The following is a 22,460-nucleotide window of genomic DNA, read 5'->3' as shown; positions in this document are numbered from 1 at the left end:
CTGCAGTAATCTCAACCCTCTTTACAGTGCAATTTCAATTAGTTGTTTTTAAATTAAGTCATTGTGGTTTGTTTGTCCACATTTTGTTTTCAAAATTAACTTAAAAACATAATAAAATCAATAGCCAATGTAAATCTAACCGTAGTAATTAATGACTATCATACGTGAATATTTGGATTAATTCAAATGCACGTACTGTATTTCTTTCTGAATCTATGGAGAAAAACATAACTGTTTTTTTTTTTCTTTTTACTTATACAGTATATACATATTCTTAAGTCATGCAAGCAGTTAATAAAAAGCTATGGATTCAACGCATAGATCGTTAAATCACTGGACACTTAAGTGAAGAGATCAAGCAGAAGCGTCGTGTATGTAATGTGGAGACGGTTACCTAGTGCAGTCGTGATCTGCCGGGATCCATTACACTCACACAGCAATGAATAGTCATAATAATAATAATAATAATAATAATAATAATAATAATAATAATAATAATGCAATACAACAGTCAATCACATGTCATGCATACGGTACGGTTGTGTTTTTATGTATGCTTGATACATAAAGCAGGCGTGTTTTATGCAAGCGTCACATTTTACATGACAAACACATTGATGACAGTGTTCGTTTTAATTAAACGTAACGCCCAGCTTTGATTATAATAACTTAACCAAACGAATACGACTCTGCACCATACACCAGTTACTAAGCAACAGCAGACCTCTCTCTTCCTGGTCCCAGCAGGAGTCTCACATGGTTTTCGCATGGAAACAAACGAGTCTATGATGATTGGTCAAAGTAGGGGTCACGGGACGTGCTTACCAAGGCTCATTTCCAATCATTCTCGACTTGTGCGTTGACGTCATTCGTTGCTGGGCCGGGCTTTTACAGACTGGAGCGGCGTGTGCTTCCTGTAAACTACAGGCCAGTGGCCGCCAGGGCTTTCTTAAAGGAGCACTGCGCTCAGTTCAGGGACGTGCTGTCAGACCCGTACTGTGTGTGTGTGCTTAGGGGGTTACACAGTAAACGATTATTATTATTATTATTATTATATTCGATATACTATGTACATAGCCGTGTCAGGTTAAGGTTAAGTGTTGAGCATTGTTTCACACACGGTATCTGTTTTTTTTTTTTTTTTTTTTTTTTTTTTTCTGTTGATATAAGTTAATCAGGGGAAAAGGTAGTTTGAGTGATCGATGAACTTCTGTGGGTGTTGTCTGGTGTTTTTTTTTAGTGACACGGGAAAGTGCCCTATCTACGGTACTTCCGTCCCGTCTTTATCTATCGACACATAAGCATCCTGGGATGAGTATACAGTCATATCTATCCTCTTGGCTTTTCCCAATAATGAATTCCCAGATATGTTCTGTGCCACATGTACTGTTCTGTTAGAGGGATAAGCAAAAAAATATCTGTACAATACATTTAAAAACGTGCGTGCAGCTTAGACTGCAAACACACGAAGACTGTCTCTTTAAAAGAGTGGTTAAAAGAACGTCAAGCCACGGAGAGCATTGCGGGCGAGCTCGACGAGTCTCCGCCCCTCCGCCGGGAAGCCAGGTAAACAAGCCGGGGAGGAGCGGAGGCAGGCAGCACGGAGCACAGGCTGTGGGCGTGTTTCTTCTTTCTTTCTTTCTTTCTTTTTTAACGCAACATTTATATACATTTTATAGCATTTCTAGTTATCTTTTATTTAGTGTTTTTGTAGTACTTGTGCAAGCCTAAACTATTCCAGTTTGATCTTTTTTTAAACACTGAAGCAATATGATAAATACTTGTACTTGACAACAAAAAAACAACATACATAACAGGGACCGAATTAGGCAGTTGATATTGCATTTATTGTTAGCAGTAAGGGTGGCTCAATGGGAAATACTATTATATATATATATATCTATATCTATATAATATATATATATATATATATGGGAAATATTAAGTAACAATGGCAGCAGTGCAGCTTATTAATACCCAGAGGTTGCTGGAAGCTGCAGAATATTTAGAGAGGAGGGAGAGAGGTACGTGATGAAAGCAAGAATAACTTTACGTTTTATTTAAAAACTAGTGGCGTTTATTTTTCTAATACGTCTGTATACATTATACATATTTAGTTAAACTATTCTTTGAAATACGCATTTCAAATTTCAGTTATTAATGGATTGGTGTATTAATTTTCTGTAGATATTCAGGCGCGGAGGTGAATAGATCTTCTTTTTTTTTTTTTATATGTATGGTGCAGATTACGGTATAAAGAAAATAAACAACACATCGTATAGATCTAAGAAGCTACCACAAACGCCATGTGTGGTGGTGTTGTTTTTTTCATGTGTTTATATTATGTTAATAACTATGCAACAGTCAGTATTTTGTCAGCTGATCTGCAAGCTTATTTCCCCCCTCTAGAATGCGAACATGGATATGCATCGATATGTCCTTCTGGTCAGAACTCAAATTATCAAAGACAGCGAAAATTCAGGAATAAAAAAAATACCAGCAGTGATATCAGGTAAGCAAGCATCATATATAAAGTAGTGTTCATTTCTGTTTTTTTCCGTGTGTTTTTGTTTATTTTGAGTTGTTATTATGGTGTTAGGTACAGGAACTATTGGCGAAATATTGTGATAAATAGGAAAGCATTTGTTTTCATGTTATTGCACGCAAATTGCGGTTGTGTTTGGTAAGTAATAATACGGGTGCACTATTTCCACATACACTCGTTTCCTCATTGGATTTATTGCAAAAGTGATCAAAGCAATGTTTAAACAGTTGTCGTGTGTTATGTGGTTTATTGAAGTATGTTGGTTTCAGTTTTTGTTTGTTTGTTTGTTTTTATTATTACGCTGTTGAACGGATTGTGTTTCAGTTTGCGAGGGGGGGGGATACCAATCTCAAGCCAGAGCTCTCATCAGCTGATTGTCAAACTGACAATCCCCTGTAACACTGGTATTATTATATTGTATCAGCAACATTATGGGTGCCTGTGTGTTTCCAGAAGTTACTGCGTCGTAACATTAGCCCTAAACTATGCTGTTAATATTGCGACAGATCGATAATGAAAGTGCGTTAAATGCTGCATTTAATTGTAATCTTTTATTTTGAAATGCCCTTGTTGGCAACTGCTGTAAACATTAGATGGCAGGTTCCAGTTTGTTGTTTGTTTGTTTTCTGAGAAGGAAGACAAATGCAAAGCAGCTTGTTTATCATTCTCAGTTTTTATTAGCCTGGTTATTATTATTATTATTATTATTATTATTATTATTATTATTATTATTATTATTATTATTATTATTAGTGTACAAATAAATGTAAGCAGTAAGTACTAGAAACAGCGCAATACTAACAGAAAATAAAAAGCACTTTTCTAAATTGCACCTAACCCTGTTATATTTTCGTGACCCAGTGAGTGGCCATTTGTATTCAAAGCAATTGTTCAGTAAATTGAAGGATGATGTGTATAACTTGGGGAAAAAAAATCATGATTAATATGATATTTTAATAAAATTTCACTTTCAGCTGTTAGAAATGATATGGACTGCATAGGCTTGCTGTTATTTGCCACTGTGACAATCTGTATCATATTAGATTAGAATATGAATAGTTACCCCCATTTTGAACAATATGTTTCCTCTGAAGAAAAAACTAGTCGACCAATAAATCAGTGTAATTACTTTGAGCCTTTGTTTGCTGGGACCACGAAGATTAGGAACGATTAGACAACACAGTGACACAACTCTGGGGTTCTACACCAGTACTTCTGTTTCTGTCATGTCTATCATGACACCCCCATTCATAACACACCCCTTTCTGTGAGGCTGTCTAAATGACACCTGCTTTATGAGTGCACGTGCCATAATTAACAAACTACAATAAAAAACGACACCTGTGCTTACCAGCCTGTCGTGTGCTGCTGTAATTCACTTTGTATGGGGGGGGGGGGGGGACATTATATTAGTAGAAAGTTGTTTCAGCCATTTCCAGGCTAGCTATTTACCCTCCAGGAATGCTTGTTATCTTTCATAATGGTGCTATACAAAGGAGCTGTTGGGGGACAAGCTGAATCACTTTATGTTATTAACACTACTCTGGCTTGAGCAGACTTAGACAAGGCTTTTCTGTACAGTAAATTTAGGAGTGGTGTAGAGCCTGCTGCCTGAAATAGGTCACAGGGTTTCATTGCAGTAAAATGGGATGAGGTGGTTTCTTTAAAGGGGCAGCACAATGCAACAAATACATTGCTGTAAGCAGCTAGAAAAACACATCATGGAAATTTCTAGCTATCTAAAATAGCACACCATGTAAAGCTTCATTTAATGCGGTGCTCTGCTTTGCACTGAAATTATTGTAACTTGATTATATATCAGTGTCAACCGCATCAATGTTTTTATTTCACTGAGAAGCATTGATGCAGCGTCAAATTGTAGTTAGCATGTGGGCTTTCTGGAGCTCTCCAATATTAGAGATCAATAAGACAGGGCCATATCCTGAGCTTACTGTATAAAGCCTGCTCTTGCTGTTTTCCAAAACCTAGATATCGCTAATACTTATTTATTTTTCATGCAGGTCTACTCACAATGAATTAGAAAAGAACAGGTGAGTGGTTTATATCTATATTAAATCTAAAAAAAAAAAAAAGAAAAGCACTTGCACCGATAATTATATTTTCTTAGAATGTTTGGTGACATTAATAAAGCTGGGCAAGGATAACAATTTAGCAACATGACGATTTCCATTATGTGAGAGTAGATGTTAAAACTTCATGCTGATTTGAACTCTGCTCTCACCAAGAAAAGTACGTTTATTGGTTTGGTTGTATCTGTTGTACCTAAATAGCTCCAACAGGCTATTCGAACTGAAAGTAAGATGTGACCTCGATCCAGAGCTAATCTGTATGCCATGTCAAGAGCATTGCCTTGCTCCCTGACTCACTAAACTGTGATTGGGTCAGGCCGTCGTTACTAAGGTTTCATGATCCAAAGGTATCAGTGCCAGCTGGAAGTGAAAGTGAGGGCACAGCATTTCTAACAGCAGGCTGACAATAGACAAAGGTATTTTTATTGTGTGGTTTAGATACCCACCATTAAGATCAGCTTAGTTTTAACATATGGTTTTATTTTCACTTGTTGTATCTTTTAATACCCTGACAAAGGGGATTCTTTCAAATAAATCTGATGAATAAAATTTGACTTGCATTTTTTTTACTTGGGGCAGTAATTGTAGTCGTTGGTGGAATATGTTTCCAGTTGTACTGCAGGTTGTGATCAACTTTCACAATGGAGAAAACGTCTTGAGTGACCCTTATTGCAAAACAAGGAGGAACACTTTAATTCAGAAACAGTGTTTCAGACTGTGTAGATCTGCTACAATTAGAACTGACTTATCAGGCTGTCGCTTTTTCCAAATTTCATTTCAACATGCTTGTCAGGGATGGCTGGGTGCTAATGTCACAGACCAGGAAGTAAACAGGCACAATGTTGTGGGTGAGGCGCTGGGCACATGTTTATTAAATAAATCAAACAAACAGAAACACACAAAACAAACGGCACAGTGGCCAAAACAAATATACATATATATATAAACAAGTATTGTTGTGCTGGTCTGTCCCCAGCACGAGTAGCAGTTGTTTACCTTTGTGATAGCGCATGTTCTTTCTTTCTCTCTCTCTCTCTCTCTCTCTCTCTCTCTCTCTCTCTCTCTCTCTCTCTCTCTCTCTCTCTCTCTCTCCCCCCCCCTCTCTACCTGATGAGCGGGTGATGCGCTTTTATGTACGTGGCCATCTCCAAATTAGTAATCACTTAATCAATTTGGAGATGTCCACATTCTGCACAAAGTTAGATAAATGCTGCCAAGCAATAATAAAACATTGCTTCTAACAAACACAAAACAGAGTACATTTAAATGATACAATAATAATAATAATAATAATAGTTACAGGTACTGTATTGCTGTTCTCGAAGCTCAGTTCGAAGTCAGAAGTGTTTAATAATTTGCAGTCCACCAGAGTGTCGCATTCTATTGAGTTTAAATGCATTCAACGCTGTAATATATCTCTTATGTTTAAAGCATCATTTTATGCAAGTGTGGCATGTTGCTAATCCTACTGATGTGCCATCTGTTTATTTATTTATTTTCTTATTAATATCTGTATACTCTTCCAAATTATTAAGACTGAGAAGAGATTGGTATGTATGGACTTTTGCCTGTTTCCCTGAAAAGTAACAGTCCAGTTATAAATGCAGCAGTCATGCGATTTGTAATGGTTTGCCACTTGATCACAAAATAAATATTCTAGCATCAGTGAGTAGAGGTAAAGCAGCTATTCCATTCAACAAACAAGGAGATTGCATTGCCTGATCCCACTGCACAACTCCAAAACATGCCGTAAAACACAGTGTTGGAATGCTCCTGTGCCTATCGATAGCTGCATCTTGGGTCACTACAGCAGTCATGTTTGAAAGGACGGCGCACACTTCAAAAGACGTCTGTACATTGTTCTGCACGGTAGAATGGGAGATGAAAGATGCTTTGGCGTTGTTTTGGTCTTACTGCATTCCTGCTAAATATCTGACAACACATCTTCAACAGATTAGTTTAAATTTTTTTATTAGGGTTGAATGCAAAAAAAAAATGGACTGTGCCAGCAATTTACTAGAGTCATTGTCTCAGATCGTATATGTTTGGAAAGACTGAGAGGGATTGTATTTATTTTCTCCAAAGGGCAAATTCAGGTCAGTGAATCCATAAAGCAGTTCATCAAACTGTGTGCTACTCTGGCTACGCTGTTAGTTTGTCTCGGTGTAACCTTTACTGTGGGATATCGGAAGATACTTGCAACGGTATCTTAATACAATGGTATTTTCCTCCCATCGGCAGGAGAATGACTTTGCATGCCCACATGGTGACACACTGGAAGCATAATCTTACAAATAAAAATAAAAAAAGCAGTTATCTTTTTGCTTTACTAAGAATTTCCTTTAGGATTATAAACCATAACTCTAAAATGTAGGCTGATTTAAAAAAAAAAAAAAGGGGTTTATTCATTTTGTGGATTTCCTTTGAAGGAGATTTCTCTTAACTAGAATTTATTATACTATAATTAAATTATTATTATTATTATTATTATTATTATTATTATTATTATTATTATTATGTCATAGAAGCTGTGTAAGAGCTAGCCCACATGCACACAGTAGAATGAACTCTGAACATTTAGCCCTGTAGTTTATGAGGCTTGTGAAAGCGGGAGAGCAGGATGCAGAGTTGAGCACAGCCTGTTCCTGGAGGATTTTCAGGCAGTGTGACCAGTTACATTAAACTGGAACTATTTGTTATGTACGAAGTGACGCCTTGTAAGCTTTTCTTGGCTCTGAAAAGCTGCTTATTGGACCTGATCAGTGCTGACCAGAGCTAATCCAGCCTGAAGAGCTAGCATGATAATCAGAGATCGCAGAGGGAGAGGTTCTATACTGGGGGTCATTGCAGATAACTGAGAAAGAAAATTGAAATGAATAAACTGAAATTCGCAAAGGCACACACGGGTATGTATAGGCTATGCATACTCATACACACAGATTTTGCTATAAACAAATGGACCTTGTCTTTAAAAAAAAAAAAAAAAAAAAAAAAGCCTCACACCACCTACTGAAGAAAAAGTCCTTCTGTTAATTGATATTTGCAAACTATTTACTCTCCTTGCATATTACCATGCTTTGAGACTGTGCTTTTAAAAGGGTTGAATCTCTGCTGTGTAGGGGAGGAAGATGCGCCTGCATTGTGTTTGTTTTTTTCTGAGCACTGACTGCTGTTTTGTTAGTGATTTGCAGTGAGACTAGTATTGACCAGTTTTAGAGTGCGTTTACTAGTTTTTACATTTACTTCCCATCAGTTTTTAAAAGTAGATACCTTTTATTTAGAAAATTGTAGTTTCATTGACAAGCACTGAACATTCATGCTTGTTTTCAGCGATACTATTCCCATTCTGGGAAACCCCTGAGCAATACCCCTAATCCCTTTGTGCATTGCCGCGGGAAGCCTGACTGTAGCCTTTATTCTTGTAAAGGGTTAAGCGAGTGAAAGCTTGGGGTCTGCACTCCAGTAGATTAAAGCTGCTACACGTGTCAGCTAATCCATGTGTTGGTGACGGGGCTCGGTGGGTTGTGCTCCCACACAGCTGTCAATGCTTCAGCATAATCTGCATCGAAAACCGCCTGTCTATTTCCATTTGTAGTCACTGACACACATCACTGGCAATGCACTTTCCTTTGCAGAGGGTGGATACATGATGCATGATGTGGCACTCTTGTGGCCTGGGGAAACTACACCATAGTGAAGTTGGTGACTGGATAACATCAGTGTATAGCTCAGCAACCCATTGGGTGACCACACGTGCTCTGTGGATGGGGGCATTGTCATCCTGGAAGACACATTAGCATCCAACCATGCCAGGAAAATGCACCCCACAACATTACAGAACCACCAGAACCCTTCACTGTTGGAACCAAGCACTCAGGGCTGTAGAGTTCTTTAGGTTGGCGCCACACGTGCACTCGTCCACTTTGTCAAGAATATGGTGAAGGATGATTCGTCTGACCATATCGCATTTCTCCACTGCTCGGTAGTCCATTGCCTGTGCTCTTTGCACCACTGGACTCTCAAACGTGCATAGCGGTTTGTGCGCTGCAACCCGATTATGGTATCCCGCTCTGTGGAGTTCCAGGCGGACTGTATTAACTGGCTGCTCGTGCCCCAGGTTGAAATTTGCAGACAATTGATCTGCAATTGCTCGCCTGTTTTGCCTTGCAATTTGAATTAATACACGGATATCACAATCCTGGAGTATGCGCTTCCACCCGTTATTATTGGAGGAGGGCAACGGGGGCAATCCTGGCAATTTGAAATGTCTTTAGGGGGTAAAAATGTATCCAGTGAAGAGAATTTGCACTTTCTGAAACGCTGTCACATCCGGCACAAAATAAAGACACACATCCCTGAATTTGGGTGTGGTGGTTGAGTAGTTGTGGGTAGCTTATTTTTCAGAAAGGTTTTTAATAGCATTTTGTTCAACCTTCTGTTTAAAAGAGTTATATACCGGAGGCAAGTTTTCAAGAAAATTATACCTTTTTTATGGGAAGTGCTGATACGAGTTTCCAAAGTGCGCACTGAGCCTAATGACTAGCGTCTTGCATATCTAAATGTTTACGAGCAACAAACAGATTTATTGCTTATTATTGTGTCTTGATCATTAACCTTAACAGAAAGAGCTGGAGACACTTCACTGTGATGGAAACATTTTGTTGGATATGTCAGCACTGCTGAATAGTCTATAGACCTGCATGTAGTTAAAGCAGTAATTCTGGTTGTTTTAGAATTATTGAGCAGATACGTTGTGCAGCTCTTGTCATTTTATCAGATGCCGGTCCTGAAATGCGTCTGCTTTACATATTGACCAAGCCGTAGTCAACACAACCCTCAGGGATTACGTACAGGGTTGAAGTAGAAGCTTCTTTGCACTTCTAGTTTGACGTTTAACTCTTTCATGCATGAAAATAGCTGGGAAAAAAAATAGTTTTGGATACATATATCAAATATCTTTTTTTTTTTTATTGAAAATTAAAAAAAAAAATGTTCCCATTGCTTTATATGGGGAAAAATGGCATCCTCATATGAGATCATCATGCAATTTACATCTCCCATATGACCCCAAATATAAAAACTAGAAGAGGGTTTTGTTTTTGTATCCGTCGCAGTTCATTAATTGTGTGATTGCAATGTTGAGGTTAAACTTGATTTCCAGTCACAAATGACGCAGCTAAAGGAGGGCAGTCAGTCTGGAATGGTTTGCACTGGGCACAGAGTAACTTGGTTGAGGTCTCTGCACTGCTGGGTTGCTGTATCCACAGGGCAGCGTGTGACCGGAGAGCTCTGAGCTAGGGGACTGTGGAACCACTATACCCAAACACAACAGCAGGAGCAACCCTGCAGGACCTGCCAGGGAAAAGCAAGAGGAAGCCTTTTCTAATGCGGGAGGTCGTGTTTATACTGCAGACTGCAGGAAATGTCTTTTCTTTTAATGAATAAAACAAGACTGTACTAGGGATTTCATTGTGCCAGAAACTAACAACACAAAAGGCCAATCTGGGATTGTATAAATAATGTAATATTGTGAACCTCCTCTTCCATTGAAAATGCTTTAAAACGAAGAGCCCCTGTGTCAGAGTTGCTACAGGGCAAGAAGCAGTAGCCTACACTAGATAAAAAAAAAAATCAAAACATTTAGGCTAATTACTTTAATCAATGTAAATACTCAAGCCAGAATACAAACAAAATGCCATGCCCGTTTAGTAAAATAAAATAAACATTAACAACACACTTAACCACAATGCACATGTTTAGACTAGAATATTTCTTGGAAAGAGTTTCATTTCATGGGATGAAACCACATACTGCAGTATGCTTGTGCTCCACTATGGGCGCTGACCCTCAAATACAATGTTATCTGCTTTCTTGCAGCTTAAACTGCTTTCCAGACAAAGGGCATAGGGTACATGCCAGCTATTTATTATGTAACAGCTACAGTAAAAGCAAATACACATGCCTGCTTACAGTCACGCCCCCTTCCTTGTTCTTTTTGGCTCCACAAAGAATAACAGCTTGCAGTTCTCTATATGTGATGTTTAAGAGCCTTTAAGAAGTGTGTGGCTGTCTGTACACAGAAAGATCCCATATGGTACCTTATGACACAGATTGAAAAACAAACTGCTTGTGTCATGGCATCTGTTTTACAATTTAGTTTAGCAAGATTGTGGTGACTCATTGGTGTGCTGACTTTGAAATAATACATGTTGTTTTACTCCCTGAACTCATCAATAGCTGTAGTTTGTTCAATTCCTGCTTACCTGTAAGCATTCAAGATTCCCTTGTTTCCTTGGTGACTTCCTTTAACTGGTTCTGGCCTCTATGGTGACTGGGGGTTTGGGTTATTGTGTTTGATATGTGCTGTGCTATAACTAGAATTGATGGATGAAGCCTGCATGAACCAGACAGGATTAATCAATACTGCTCTGCTGATCTGTGTGACTCCCACTCACAAAAGGCTCACTTGTAACTTGCTTTAAAAGCAGTTCATAAAACTTGATTGGGCCTTGTAATAAAAGCCCCGCCATCATTCATCACACAACTTGGGGGGTATTTAATGCTAGTCTCCTCTGTGTATATTATGCAGCTGTTGATGTAGCATACTATTATTGTTTCTTTATACAAATAAAATCACATTTGAACAAGGGTACAGCGTGAACCTTTTCCTCTGCTCTGAAGGAGTAAAGGGTTGGAGGGGCTCTCTGTTGCAGTATAGTTAGGAACAGATGTAAGCTTCAGGCAGTGTTCTGATCCAGGGTGTACATGTGCCAAAACATGAATAACCGTTGAAGCATTTAACTCTATGTGCATTTTCCCCTTGACAGGAAGGCTAACGGCGTTGAATAAACAGGCTGTGTGTGTGAGAAAGGAGTGAGCCTAGCTTTGAAACGAAGTCTGCAGTGGTCGGTCAACACTAACAAGTGTGGGCTTGTAGAAAGCTGCAGCTTCATCAGGGTTCAGATAAGGGAGAGCCAAGAGACTAACTGACAGTTTGATTTGATTGAATTGTTTGCAACTGTACCAGGAAACCACCCGTTTAGATTTTTATCTCCTTTGCAAGGATTGTCGTGGTAGACAATCATCAGCAAACATTTCTGTGTTTGTTCGTGCACATTGGTCTACTACAGCAAATAAGGGCTGATTTAGGTAGTGGCAAGGACATGTACATATGAAAGGCATGATTGGTTAAACCCTGAACAAATAGCTTTAAATATGTAGCTGTATCTTAATTAAACACTGTCATCGTATTTTCAAAATGTCCCTATTCGTACAGCTTAGCGTCAGTTTTCAAATGTTTGTGAATAATATTTAAGGGATTACTTTTGTACATGTTTCCAGTCTGTTGTTTTTGCGAGTCTTTATGTAAACCTGATCAGAGACACATACAAACACTGCCTGCATATGCTTAGAATCATTATTTCTATTTCTCCTTGCAGACGAGCACATCTCCGACTATGTTTGGAGCGACTTAAGGCACTTATACCACTGGGACCAGACTGCAACAGGCACACAACACTGGGGTTACTCAACAAAGCCAAAGCACATATTAAGGTGTGAACGTGTTATAATAACCTTAAAGACAATGCATGTAAGCATAGAATGAGGAAATTCCCAACCTTATCAGCACAACTCATGATGAGGATCAACCCAGCTATATGTTTATGGCTAAAGGAGCATATTGACACAGCATGCTTTATGAAGAAATAGGTACTGTATTTGCCAGTACCATACCTGTTTCAGTTTCATTTCAATAGCTTCACTTGGCTTCTGTGAAGCTCGTGTAACCAGCTCTGAACACACCCATGACTAAATCAATAAGATTATTTGTACTGTAGCCAACAATTGCTTGTGTCTTTAGATAACACAACTGGAATAATGATATACCAACATACTGTAGAACAGGAAATTTCTGCATCAACTTCATTTGGTCATTTGGTCTCACTATGGTCATATTTACAGCAACACATGTAAGCTACACATAAACTGTACATAAACTGAACTGAATAGTAATGCTAATTTTGTGGATTCTTAATAAAAGCGAAAAAGTATTTATTGCCTGCAAACTTTTCATGTTTTACTGTACTTTTATAAGTGAGAGAAAACAAAAAGGTCCAGCTATTTACAGGACAAAAGAAATTCGTGCGCTCCTGTCCTTTTGCAGAGCCTCTTAGATTTCGATAGCTGAGTATTGCTTCTCTTGCAGAAACTTGAAGAGACGGACCGTAGGAGTGAGTACCAGCTGGAGACCCTGCAGCGGAAGCAGCGGCACTTACAGAGACAGCTGGAGCAGCTCCAGGGGGTCCAGGACAGGGAGCGGGTACACATGGCCAGCTCTACCCTGTGCTCTGACCACTCCGATTCAGATCGAGGTATGCTCCTGACCGCTAACGCTTACTGTGGTCACACTGGCATGTAACATTCATTCTATAATGTTTCAATACAGTGTGCCAACCTGATTTCACTATTTATTCATTCACCAATAGATTGTGTTGACAGCAATTTTTGTGATACAGTTCAACAGTTAATTGTTAATTTCTTACCGTGGTTACCAAAAGTAATTCACTTTTATATGTATTATGTATCATTGAGCTGTAATTAGTTTGTTTTGTCTGTGAAAATCAGTAAAGGAAATAGACTGATTCTGTTTGTGTTACATGAGTTTGGTTCACGTTTTGGTACTGACAGTGTTTTTTTCCTGTGTCCCTGTGTGTTGGTGTAGAAGAGATTGAGGTGGACATAGAAAGCACAGAGTTCTCCCATGGAGAAATGGACAGTGTGAGCACAACCAGCACCAGCGACCTCGATGACCACAGCAGCCTGCAGAGTGTGGCCAGTGATGAGGGCTACTCCAGCTGCAGCATTAAGCTTGCCTTCTCCACCTAGATGCCTGGAGCAGTGGGGGTGTGGGTGGGAGAGAGGGAGCATTCACAGCACAGGGTTCTACGCATATCAGTACCCATGGGGTTGAGAACTTGAATCTGCTTCATGCTTGATAACACTATGTAACACAATTTTTGTTCCTGGGTAGTAAGTGTTATTTCCTAATTGCTTATGCCTCAAAAGTATAGAAAATGGCTATTATTCCCCACAAACTTTGCTTTTGTGACCAGGACAGTGATATTTCAAAATATCACTATTTCCAATGGGAAAACGGGCAAATGGGTGTCTTTTCGTTCACATAAAGTCAGTAAAAAACAATATATGAATCCAAATTAACATGTATTTATACACGTAAATACAGTATAATAGTAAATCTCGAAAAACTCCTCACTTCTAAATCTTTTGTAGTCATTTTGTATTACTTTAGTATAAATACATGTTAATTTGGATTCATATGTTGTTTTTTACTGACTTTATGTGAACGAAAAGACACACATTTGCCCGTTTTCCCATTGGAAATAGTGATATTTTGAAATATCACTGTCCTGGTCACAAAAGCAAAGTTTGTGGGGAATAATAGCCATTTTCTATACTTTTGAGGCATAAGCAATTAGGAAATAACACTTACTACCTAGGAACAAAAAAAAAAAAAAAAATTGTTACACGGTGTAATTAGTAAAAGGGAAGGATGTAGGTTCTCAAATGCTTCAACCTAAATCCTTCTGCAAACTGCAGATTTACATGTTTACAGATACCCAACTAATTTAAAAACCTTTCTTGATGGGTTTATACATTAGACTCTTTTCCATTCCAACACCAAGTTAACCATTGAAAGAAATATCGTATGTGATATTTTATTTGAGATATTGCTATTGTCTCTGTATACGCTTACGAAGCGAGGTCTAGTTCTGCCCCAAGGGTTCTGGGTTGGTGTTCTGTAATACTTCTGGAAACAGGATAAAATGGACATTAATAATTGGGATCACTATTAAACTCGGCATATTGTCATTTTCACGTGTGAACATTGTCAGTGCACAGCAGTGCACTCCACGTTGTGTGCAATCACCACAGCTCAAAGACTGAAATTGGTGCTACATCACTTTCATGTGCTAAAGGCCAAAAATGCACATTAGATAGCTGCATGGCCTTTGCAATGTTATATTAAAATCAGCAAGGGGATGAAATGGTATCTGTTCAATAGGTGCAGCCAACAGAGCAGCTACTGCAAATGCTGCCCATGCCTCCAAAAGGCAATGCTGTCCTCGCAGTTTAAGAAAAGGTTGTTGCTTCATAACCGGAGTCCTGAGCAATAACACTGCTGTTTATTTTGTCTTGATCGTTTTTGCTTTATTGAGGCCTATTTTAATGATGTAAACAGTAGCAGATCCAAATACCGCCCTTCATAATAAGCACACTGTTGATCTTGGGTTATTTAAATGTCATCTTATAACATATATATATATTATATATATATATATAATATATATATATATATATATATATATATATATATATATATATTATATATAATGAATTGAGTTTCAGGGAAGCAGTAATAAAATCTGCCAATGTTTAGATCATTAAAATAAAAGCCCTTTGTTTTTTCAAGATACAAATCGGTGTCCATCCAACATCAATTTAAGGAGTTATTAAATAATTCCTAAAAAGAAAAACTAGACATATTTTTTTGTTTACAAAGTATCTATGCAGCCATTCTGACCACCAGGTCATGTGTTTTTTTTGTTTTTTTTTTAAACATAGTTTAAAAAAGTGGTTTTCTACCTTATGATGAGGACAGTTGGTTGGTTATTCAGTGTTTTTCTGAAGACGCTGATAGTACAGTGATCAAAACTTCGACACAATGACAACAAACTGGTATTTCATCGTTTTTTAGGGACTTCTGTTTATAAAACGCTAAGTTTGAATGGCACGCTTTTATCGTTTATTGTATTTACTAAGTTTGACTTTTTAAAAAAAAAAAAGCTGTGTTGAGCCACTAGTCGTGGTGAATGAGGGATGTTTGTTAGAAATGTTAAACCTCTGTTTCGAGGTGTCCCAAACTTGCACTTCGAGATCTCGTCACACCGCCGCCCCCCACTCGTTTTTTATACATCAACAAATGTCAAACCTAATTTATGGCACAGACCTCGCCAGTAAGAATCGGTTCAAAACCTTTGTTGGTCATATTTCATTTAATTACCTCCCACACGAGATCCACAAGATTGAAAGTTAACTTATTGATGATTTTATTTGGTTGTATTTTTGTTGTTGTGTTGCCCCCCCCCCCCCCCCCCCCCCCGCCCCGATTCATTATTTGATCTCAAACCTTCTCCCTTCAATCATTTGTTTTTCAGATCATTAGATCAGGGTCAAGTTGTGTTTTGGGATATATTTTGATCCTTCGACACCTAAAATGACCTCCAGTAGTAACCATGTTTCAGTTGAACAGCCGACGTTCTCTTTGCAGCTGTTTTCTAGAGCAAGTGGAAGACATGCTTGTCAGGTGACTCATCAATTGTGAAAAGATCCGTTAGCTTAGTGTACTTTATCATCTACTCCAGTCATTTAGAGCTGAAGACTTAACTGAAATTCTGGTCTTAAACAACACTCAGGTTTATGACGGTCCTACATTTATTTGGACATAACCTTTTGAGTACAAAGCAACTGATAATGTCTGACACAACACAAATGTTTGGTGCTATTCAAACTACATTGAAAGCAGTACATTTAGGGAAATAACTACCTAGTACTGTGACGTTGCTGTACAAGAACATAGGCCTAGTCAAGTGTAAAGGGAGGCTAGTAGGCATTTGTATCCTGCACTGAACCGCTCCACATGAATAACAGATACTTTGAACACCATGGACATTTGTAAGAAAAGTAGCAGTTTTTAGACCCCTGATCCCGTTCAGCAAATAAGAAATCTAGAATGTTATACCTGATCCTATCAGGAGCTGTAAAGAAAATTCAGCTTTTAAAAACTCCTGGTATCTGCTTTGCAGATTTATTTTCTGCTAACAAAAAAAAAAAGCATCTTCAGTAAAGACTTGCGACTGCCTGGATTCCAATAGGACATTGGAGCACCAGAACATAAGCAGTCGCAAAACAATTGGTTAAAATTGTGCATTAGTTTTTGGTACATAATAATAACAATCTTTATTTTTTATATAGCGCCTTTCATAGTGGACCACCATCACAAAGCGCTTTACAAGCTACAAGAGTAGGGTGTGTGAACTATGCATCAGCTGCAGACTCACTTACAACAACGTCTCACTCGAAAGACAGAGCACAAGGAGGTTAAGTGACTTGCTCAGGGTCACAGTGAGTCAGTGGCGGAGCTGGGATTTGCACTGGGTACCTGCTGGTTACAAGCCTATTTCTTTAACCACTGGACCACACAGCCTGTTTTCTCCTCTCCTCTCCCTATTACTACTACGACTACTACAAATTTTCATGGTGAAATATTGAGTATATCTGCAAACTTAGTTTAGTTTTATATATATATATATATGTTTATATTTATTATGTTAATATATATATATACAATCGACAATATATATATATATATAATATATATATATATATATATGTATTTGTCGATTAAATTAATTAGTCCAAAAACAGGAACAAAGGTCCGTGTTCAGGGAAAGATCAAACCTAAACATATTAAAATAAATAAATCAATAAATAAAAAAACACGTTGTTGGATTTGTAAACACAAAGGCCATCTGATAAAAAACACAATTTAAGACATTTCTAATTTGATCTGGTAAATACTCCATGCTGGCATTTATGTATTATGCTGCATATATGTAACCACTGAAATAAGCTATCACTTTGGAAAATAGATGTGAACGGTACAAATATGTTGACCAAATGTGAAACCTCAGCTTGTGATTTGCAGCTGGACCTGTAAAATATATCTTTTGCATGTAAACATGTACACTGTGCATACCTAATTTACACTCTCCTTCAACTCTTCCAATTGTAGTGGCTGTTGTAACAGTACTTTGTACTCAGTATGTGTTTATTCTTTTTGCCTTTTTATATCAGTGACTCAATTTAACAGCTACCAAGTCCCTCTGTATCCAGACACAGACTTGCAATGTTTTAGTTAAGGTTTTGCTGCAGGAATGACAATGCTGCCACCTGGAGGGATGAAGCCTAAGGTTTTTTTTGTTTTTGTTTTTCCTTTGAAAATAATATTACAATATGCAGTTTTAGAACGGTTGTGTTTCTTTTCAGATTGTAATGGGTCTGTTTGTAAACAGTCAAAAATAATTTATATATATATATATACACACACACACGTCTTTTTTATGATTTCTTCTCCAATATTACATATCGGGACAGCATCAAAGAAAGTTAGCTACCGATATGCATTTAGGGATAATTAGTCCATAACAAAAGTAATATCTTGATTCAAAAGTAGTGACACGTGTTCAGTTTATCACAGCTTCAAGATGACTTCTCATTGCTTGTATACAGTTTTTTTGCACTAATTCAACTTGATCAGATTCTGGACTGGAGATGGACCAAGGACATTTCCACTCAGTGTTATAATACTGAATCAAAACCAGTAGTATTGCATATTGAAATTATGGACAAACACAGTCCTGCCCATTATTGTACTTTGCAAGCCTGATTGGCATGTTATATTAGGCGATTAGATGTCCTTTGATCAATACCCAAGAAAACTGAGTTCCATTTTGAATTGTAATTAAAAACACGGCCTCAAGTGGACAGCCTCAGACCCAAACAAAGCTTTATAAATCTGGGGAAACCCAGGAGATTCATATCGTTTTAAACAAAGACAAAATCCATTTTAACATATTTATTTGATAAAAGTTAAACATACAAAACTTAAGATAAAAAAATCACATTCCTCCATAAATCGGAAGAATCCTGGTAATAACTGCTTTCTTTATGCATTATGCTCGTTCAGAAATAAAGTAATTCTGAAACTGGCATTTCAGTTTAGCTCACATCAACCAAAAGAATGATCTCCTTCCAATGTCCTTTCAGTTATTTATTTATTTATTTATTTATTTATTTATTAAACTTATGGGGTGCTTGCTGCTGCTGCTGCTGCTGGTTTTTTTTTTTTTTTTTTACTGGCACTATTGTACATTAAGTAAGACTACAGAAGTGTCTAGAAATACTTTTCTGTACCTTCTGCCTTTGCTGCTTTCTGGGCCACATTCTTATGAATGACAGTTTAGCACATGCCAAACCCTGCTAGACCTGTTAAGCCAGTCATCGCATCAAATTAACAAACACTGACTCGAGTCACAAATTACTGAATTGCACTACTGGAACACGACATAACTTAAAAAAACAAACAAACAATAAAAACAAACAAAGGACAAAGGACATTATCAATGAACTGGCAGGTGCAGCCTACATGCCCATTAATAAGGTCCCAACACTACAATGAGAAAACTATTCAGGCTGAGCTTTAACACTGGTTCTGTATTAGCTTGGATGTTGTTTATTAAAACTGCTTAGCTTGTGTACTTCTCAAACACACTCCAAAAATAAAACCCAGTATTCCCAAACTGAGTAGACAAGCTATCTGAAAAGATGTGTTCAGCTTCTTGTGATTTCAGAGAATGGATTTCCCGCTAATAAAGAACACTGCTAATGCAGAGACTGGTGTCATGTTACCCAGTGTCATGTTACTGTGGCATTAAATGCCTTACATTATATTTAGATGTATCTTGGTATTGAGTCATCGGTTTATCTGCTATGCCACATGTTCCGACACCAACTTTACCATTCACACTCTCTGGTGATGCAAATATACTCCTCTTCACCTAAAACACACCAGAAAAAAGAAAGTGGTTACAAGTTTGTTTTTTTATGGCGCTACGTCCCCTCCAAGACAGGCTTGACTCATAAACAGTATGTGTAATCAATGACAGCACAGACTAGCCTTGAACAGCCAGCTACAAAATTCAATTAATGTTTTCCACAGTCTAATGTTTTAATGTGATGTTTTTACATTTCAGATACATGATTTTATTTTTATTAAGACAATGCACCGATTTATAAAACATGGTCACAGAAAAAATTTAGCCAACATGACGTGACGCAAGTAAATTACATCAAAAATAAATAGATAAAAAAATTTTATTTAAAAAAAACAAAACGATTAGAGAAAGGCTACTAACCTGTCCTTTCTTGTTCTTTGAATAGGCTTTATTGTTAAATTGTTGCCACTTTGATTTTTGGTCCTCTCGCTCTTGCTCAAGTTCCTTCATTCTTTGGGCCTTTTTCAGTGCTTTCTTCTTCTTATACTCCCTCTGCTGGGCTATCTGTTCCTTTCTGTTAGCGCAATCAAATTAAATCAGTTCTGTCAGTTACGAAAGTTGTATACCTAGTTCACTAGATGCAAACAGATAAAGGAATTTACACCAACAGTAAACTTCTTCAGAACACAGACAATGCAAACCAGTGCAAACCCACTCACCTTGATTTAGACTTGCCCCCATCATCCTCTGAATTCTTACCCTCCTCCGCAGGCTTGAGGTTCACCAGGGGTATGACTTCTGCATTGCCGTATCCCAAGAAAGTGACAGCAGCTGTGCCATTGTCTTCGTCTATTTCCTCAATCTCTGCTTCGTAAACCCTGTAAACAAATCACGTCTGTAAGCATGTGAGTAGAAGTTTATAATTCAAGCCTTACAGAATCTCTTTAAATGCTAGCAGAGCACTCTGATAATGATCAAATAACTCCCCTTCAAAAAACAAAACACAATGCATACTAACTTGTTACGCTGGTACAGTTAACTAAAAAGGCATTCTTAAGGTGGGGCAGGAATCACATTTGCCTCCATCCTCGCATGTACAAGACTAAATTTCCCTTTCAGTATATACAGAATATGCTGCATACAATTTGAAAGTAACTGTCATCACTTAGAGATTTCAACATGGAAATGGCTATTTGGTAGTCTAATATTATTTTGTACCTCTTACTAGCAACCCAACTTGTATTGTTAGCACTAGCCTCCTTGCTGGATTTAGCTACAGTAAAGCAAGCTGTTTCTCTAATTTGGAATGGTTTGAATAGAAGAAGTTCTTCACCATTCACTGTAGCATTTGAGGCAATTCTTAGACTTGTTATTACACTTACTGTCCATCCTCACTCCAGACTGCCATGCAGCTGTCCCCAACCTCCCAGGAGTGACTGAGAGGAACAATGGCCGAGCGGTCAGAACTGGTGGCAGCCTCTGACGGTTGATTTGACAGGAGGTCTTTGGTTAACTCTATCACTTCCTGCAATGGAATATTACACATGTAATACCTGCAGTACCTATGGGATCTTCTCTACAGAAATGTACACAAAACGTAGCGTACACAGTAGCTTTATATCATACAACAATGTTTATTTTTATACAAATAAATAAATAATACTAACCTGTAAATCCTTCTGTAGTTTAAGCAGGTCCTCATTTTCTGGATCTGTAGACAAGGCTGCTTCAACTTGCTGGAATTGAGCCTTGTAACTGGCTAACTGCTTCCCCAGGTCATCTGACATCTATAAAAAAAACACAACATTCACCCCACAATCAACACCAGGCTTTTGACATGGAGGTCACCTACCATCCTGAGAATGCATTTCATCAATTCTGACCAATAAATGAGAGCAGAACAAAATAAATGTAACTTAATCTTCGGACATGAGGGTGTGTGTGTGTATCTATCTATCTATCTATATACAGAGAGAGAGAGATACACAGTACAGAGAAAAACAGCTCTCTGTATATACTTAAACCATTTTGTTCTCCACGTGTCAGCTTTCTATTCATATATTTCATTCAAACAATTTAGACGATCATTAAATCAATGTGACACTGAAAAAATGAGCATTTGCCTTCAATAAAGATTCAGTTAACTACCATTTAATGTTGAATTTTGAACGGCACCACTGTCACACAGTAGAAGAGATGGTGGTTTGAGACAGGTTTAACTAACTTTACACGATCCATTTACAAAAAGTACTGTACTGTGATTAAGTACACTTTTAAATTATTTTAAACTGGACTGGTTATAATCTAAGCATGGAGTCATGGACTTTAACGTAAATTTGAACTAAAGCGGCCAATAAGCACCCACGAATAAACCCCCTTACTCTTGCCTATCCCTCCTACTTCCACCTAAATTACTGATTCTTGCACCGGGCCCTCTACTCCAGCATTGTCAATACACGACAGTAGTACTGCGAGAAGCACCGGCTGCATGTTCAAGGACTAGACCGCTGTCTGTGGTCCTGCAAGTGATGAACGCCTCAACGAACTCAGTCTTAGGTGACTAAAAGCCAACCAATGTATTAAGAGAACATACAACACATTCTAGGCCTTGTTCGGGTTTTCGGGTCTGGACATATCCGCACACATGCTGCTGCGAGTCCCAGGATGCGTAGGCCGCTCTCTTTTATTTACCTCCTGTGTCGAGCGGCTTCTCGGTATTATTGTGTGACTCACACACCACAACACGCACACATTGCTCCTCTCTAGGGCACTGCTTTCTACAACGTACCTTTACTGTTTAGACGTCCTGGTTCTTATAAATGAACTACTCGAGATCTCATTGGTTTTACCTTCCCTTAATATTTTCTTTTATCGATTCTAAGACACAGCTTCGGCAAAACTCGTCACCGGACACAGAATCTCGCGAGATCTGTGAAACAAACCTCCTTGCTCCACTACATTCAACTATACGAATGAATGGGGAAAGCACCCCGACTGCCGCTTCTTATTCTTCAAATATAATACCAAAGATACAGACGAATGAATGGGGAAAGCACCCCGACTGCCGCTTCTTATTCTTCAAATATAATACCAAAGATACAGACGAATGAATGGGGAAAGCACCCCGACTGCCGCTTCTTATTCTTCAAATATAATACCAAAGATACAGACGAATGAATGGGGAAAGCA

The 22,460-nt window shown here is 38.1% G+C and overlaps 2 protein-coding genes across 3 annotated transcripts; one reads left to right on the top strand and one right to left on the bottom strand.

The window, feature by feature from the left end:
• Positions 1-1,913: 1,913 nt before the first annotated feature.
• LOC121325627 (max-interacting protein 1-like) lies at positions 1,914-13,697 on the top strand. 2 transcript variants are annotated; one of them, XM_041268442.1, is made up of 6 exons: positions 1,914-2,024; positions 2,410-2,512; positions 4,567-4,596; positions 12,075-12,189; positions 12,842-13,007; positions 13,358-13,697. In XM_041268442.1, the coding sequence occupies exons 1-6, from the start codon at positions 1,952-1,954 to the stop codon at positions 13,519-13,521; spliced, it is 651 nt and encodes a 216-aa protein (XP_041124376.1). In that variant the 5' UTR covers positions 1,914-1,951; the 3' UTR covers positions 13,522-13,697. The 2 variants fall into 2 exon arrangements, with proteins under 2 accessions (XP_041124376.1, XP_041124375.1); XM_041268441.1 differs by lacking the exon at positions 1,914-2,024 and having other exon boundaries at positions 2,031-2,512.
• A 4,640-nt stretch (positions 13,698-18,337) lies between these two features.
• Positions 18,338-22,188, bottom strand: LOC121325626 (survival of motor neuron-related-splicing factor 30-like). Its single transcript, XM_041268440.1, has 6 exons — positions 22,060-22,188; positions 20,939-21,058; positions 20,654-20,796; positions 19,991-20,149; positions 19,692-19,845; positions 18,338-19,334 (listed from the first exon to the last, which is right to left on the bottom strand). Exons 2-6 carry the CDS (start codon positions 21,056-21,058, stop codon positions 19,197-19,199), a joined length of 714 nt encoding a protein of 237 aa, XP_041124374.1. The 5' UTR covers positions 22,060-22,188; the 3' UTR covers positions 18,338-19,196.
• Positions 22,189-22,460: the final 272 nt, after the last annotated feature.

The sequence above is a fragment of the Polyodon spathula genome, chromosome 13, assembly GCF_017654505.1.
Source record: "Polyodon spathula isolate WHYD16114869_AA chromosome 13, ASM1765450v1, whole genome shotgun sequence".
NCBI lineage: Eukaryota > Metazoa > Chordata > Actinopteri > Acipenseriformes > Polyodontidae > Polyodon > Polyodon spathula.
Note: the sequence above shows the minus strand (reverse complement) of the source record. Positions and strands in the feature narration are given on the sequence as shown.

Coding starts and splice junctions, on each gene's coding strand:
- LOC121325627 (XM_041268441.1), top strand. CDS start 2,307: ATGTGTGGTGGTGTTGTTTTTTTCATGTGTTTATATTATGTTAATAAC. Junction 4,597..12,074: donor AATGAATTAGAAAAGAACAG/GTGAGTGGTTTA, acceptor TTCTCCTTGCAG/ACGAGCACATCTCCGACTAT. Junction 12,190..12,841: donor AAGCCAAAGCACATATTAAG/GTGTGAACGTGT, acceptor CTTCTCTTGCAG/AAACTTGAAGAGACGGACCG.
- LOC121325626 (XM_041268440.1), bottom strand. CDS start 21,058: ATGTCAGATGACCTGGGGAAGCAGTTAGCCAGTTACAAGGCTCAATTC. Junction 20,797..20,938: donor AACTACAGAAGGATTTACAG/GTTAGTATTATT, acceptor ATTCCATTGCAG/GAAGTGATAGAGTTAACCAA. Junction 19,846..19,990: donor GGGGGCAAGTCTAAATCAAG/GTGAGTGGGTTT, acceptor TTGCGCTAACAG/AAAGGAACAGATAGCCCAGC.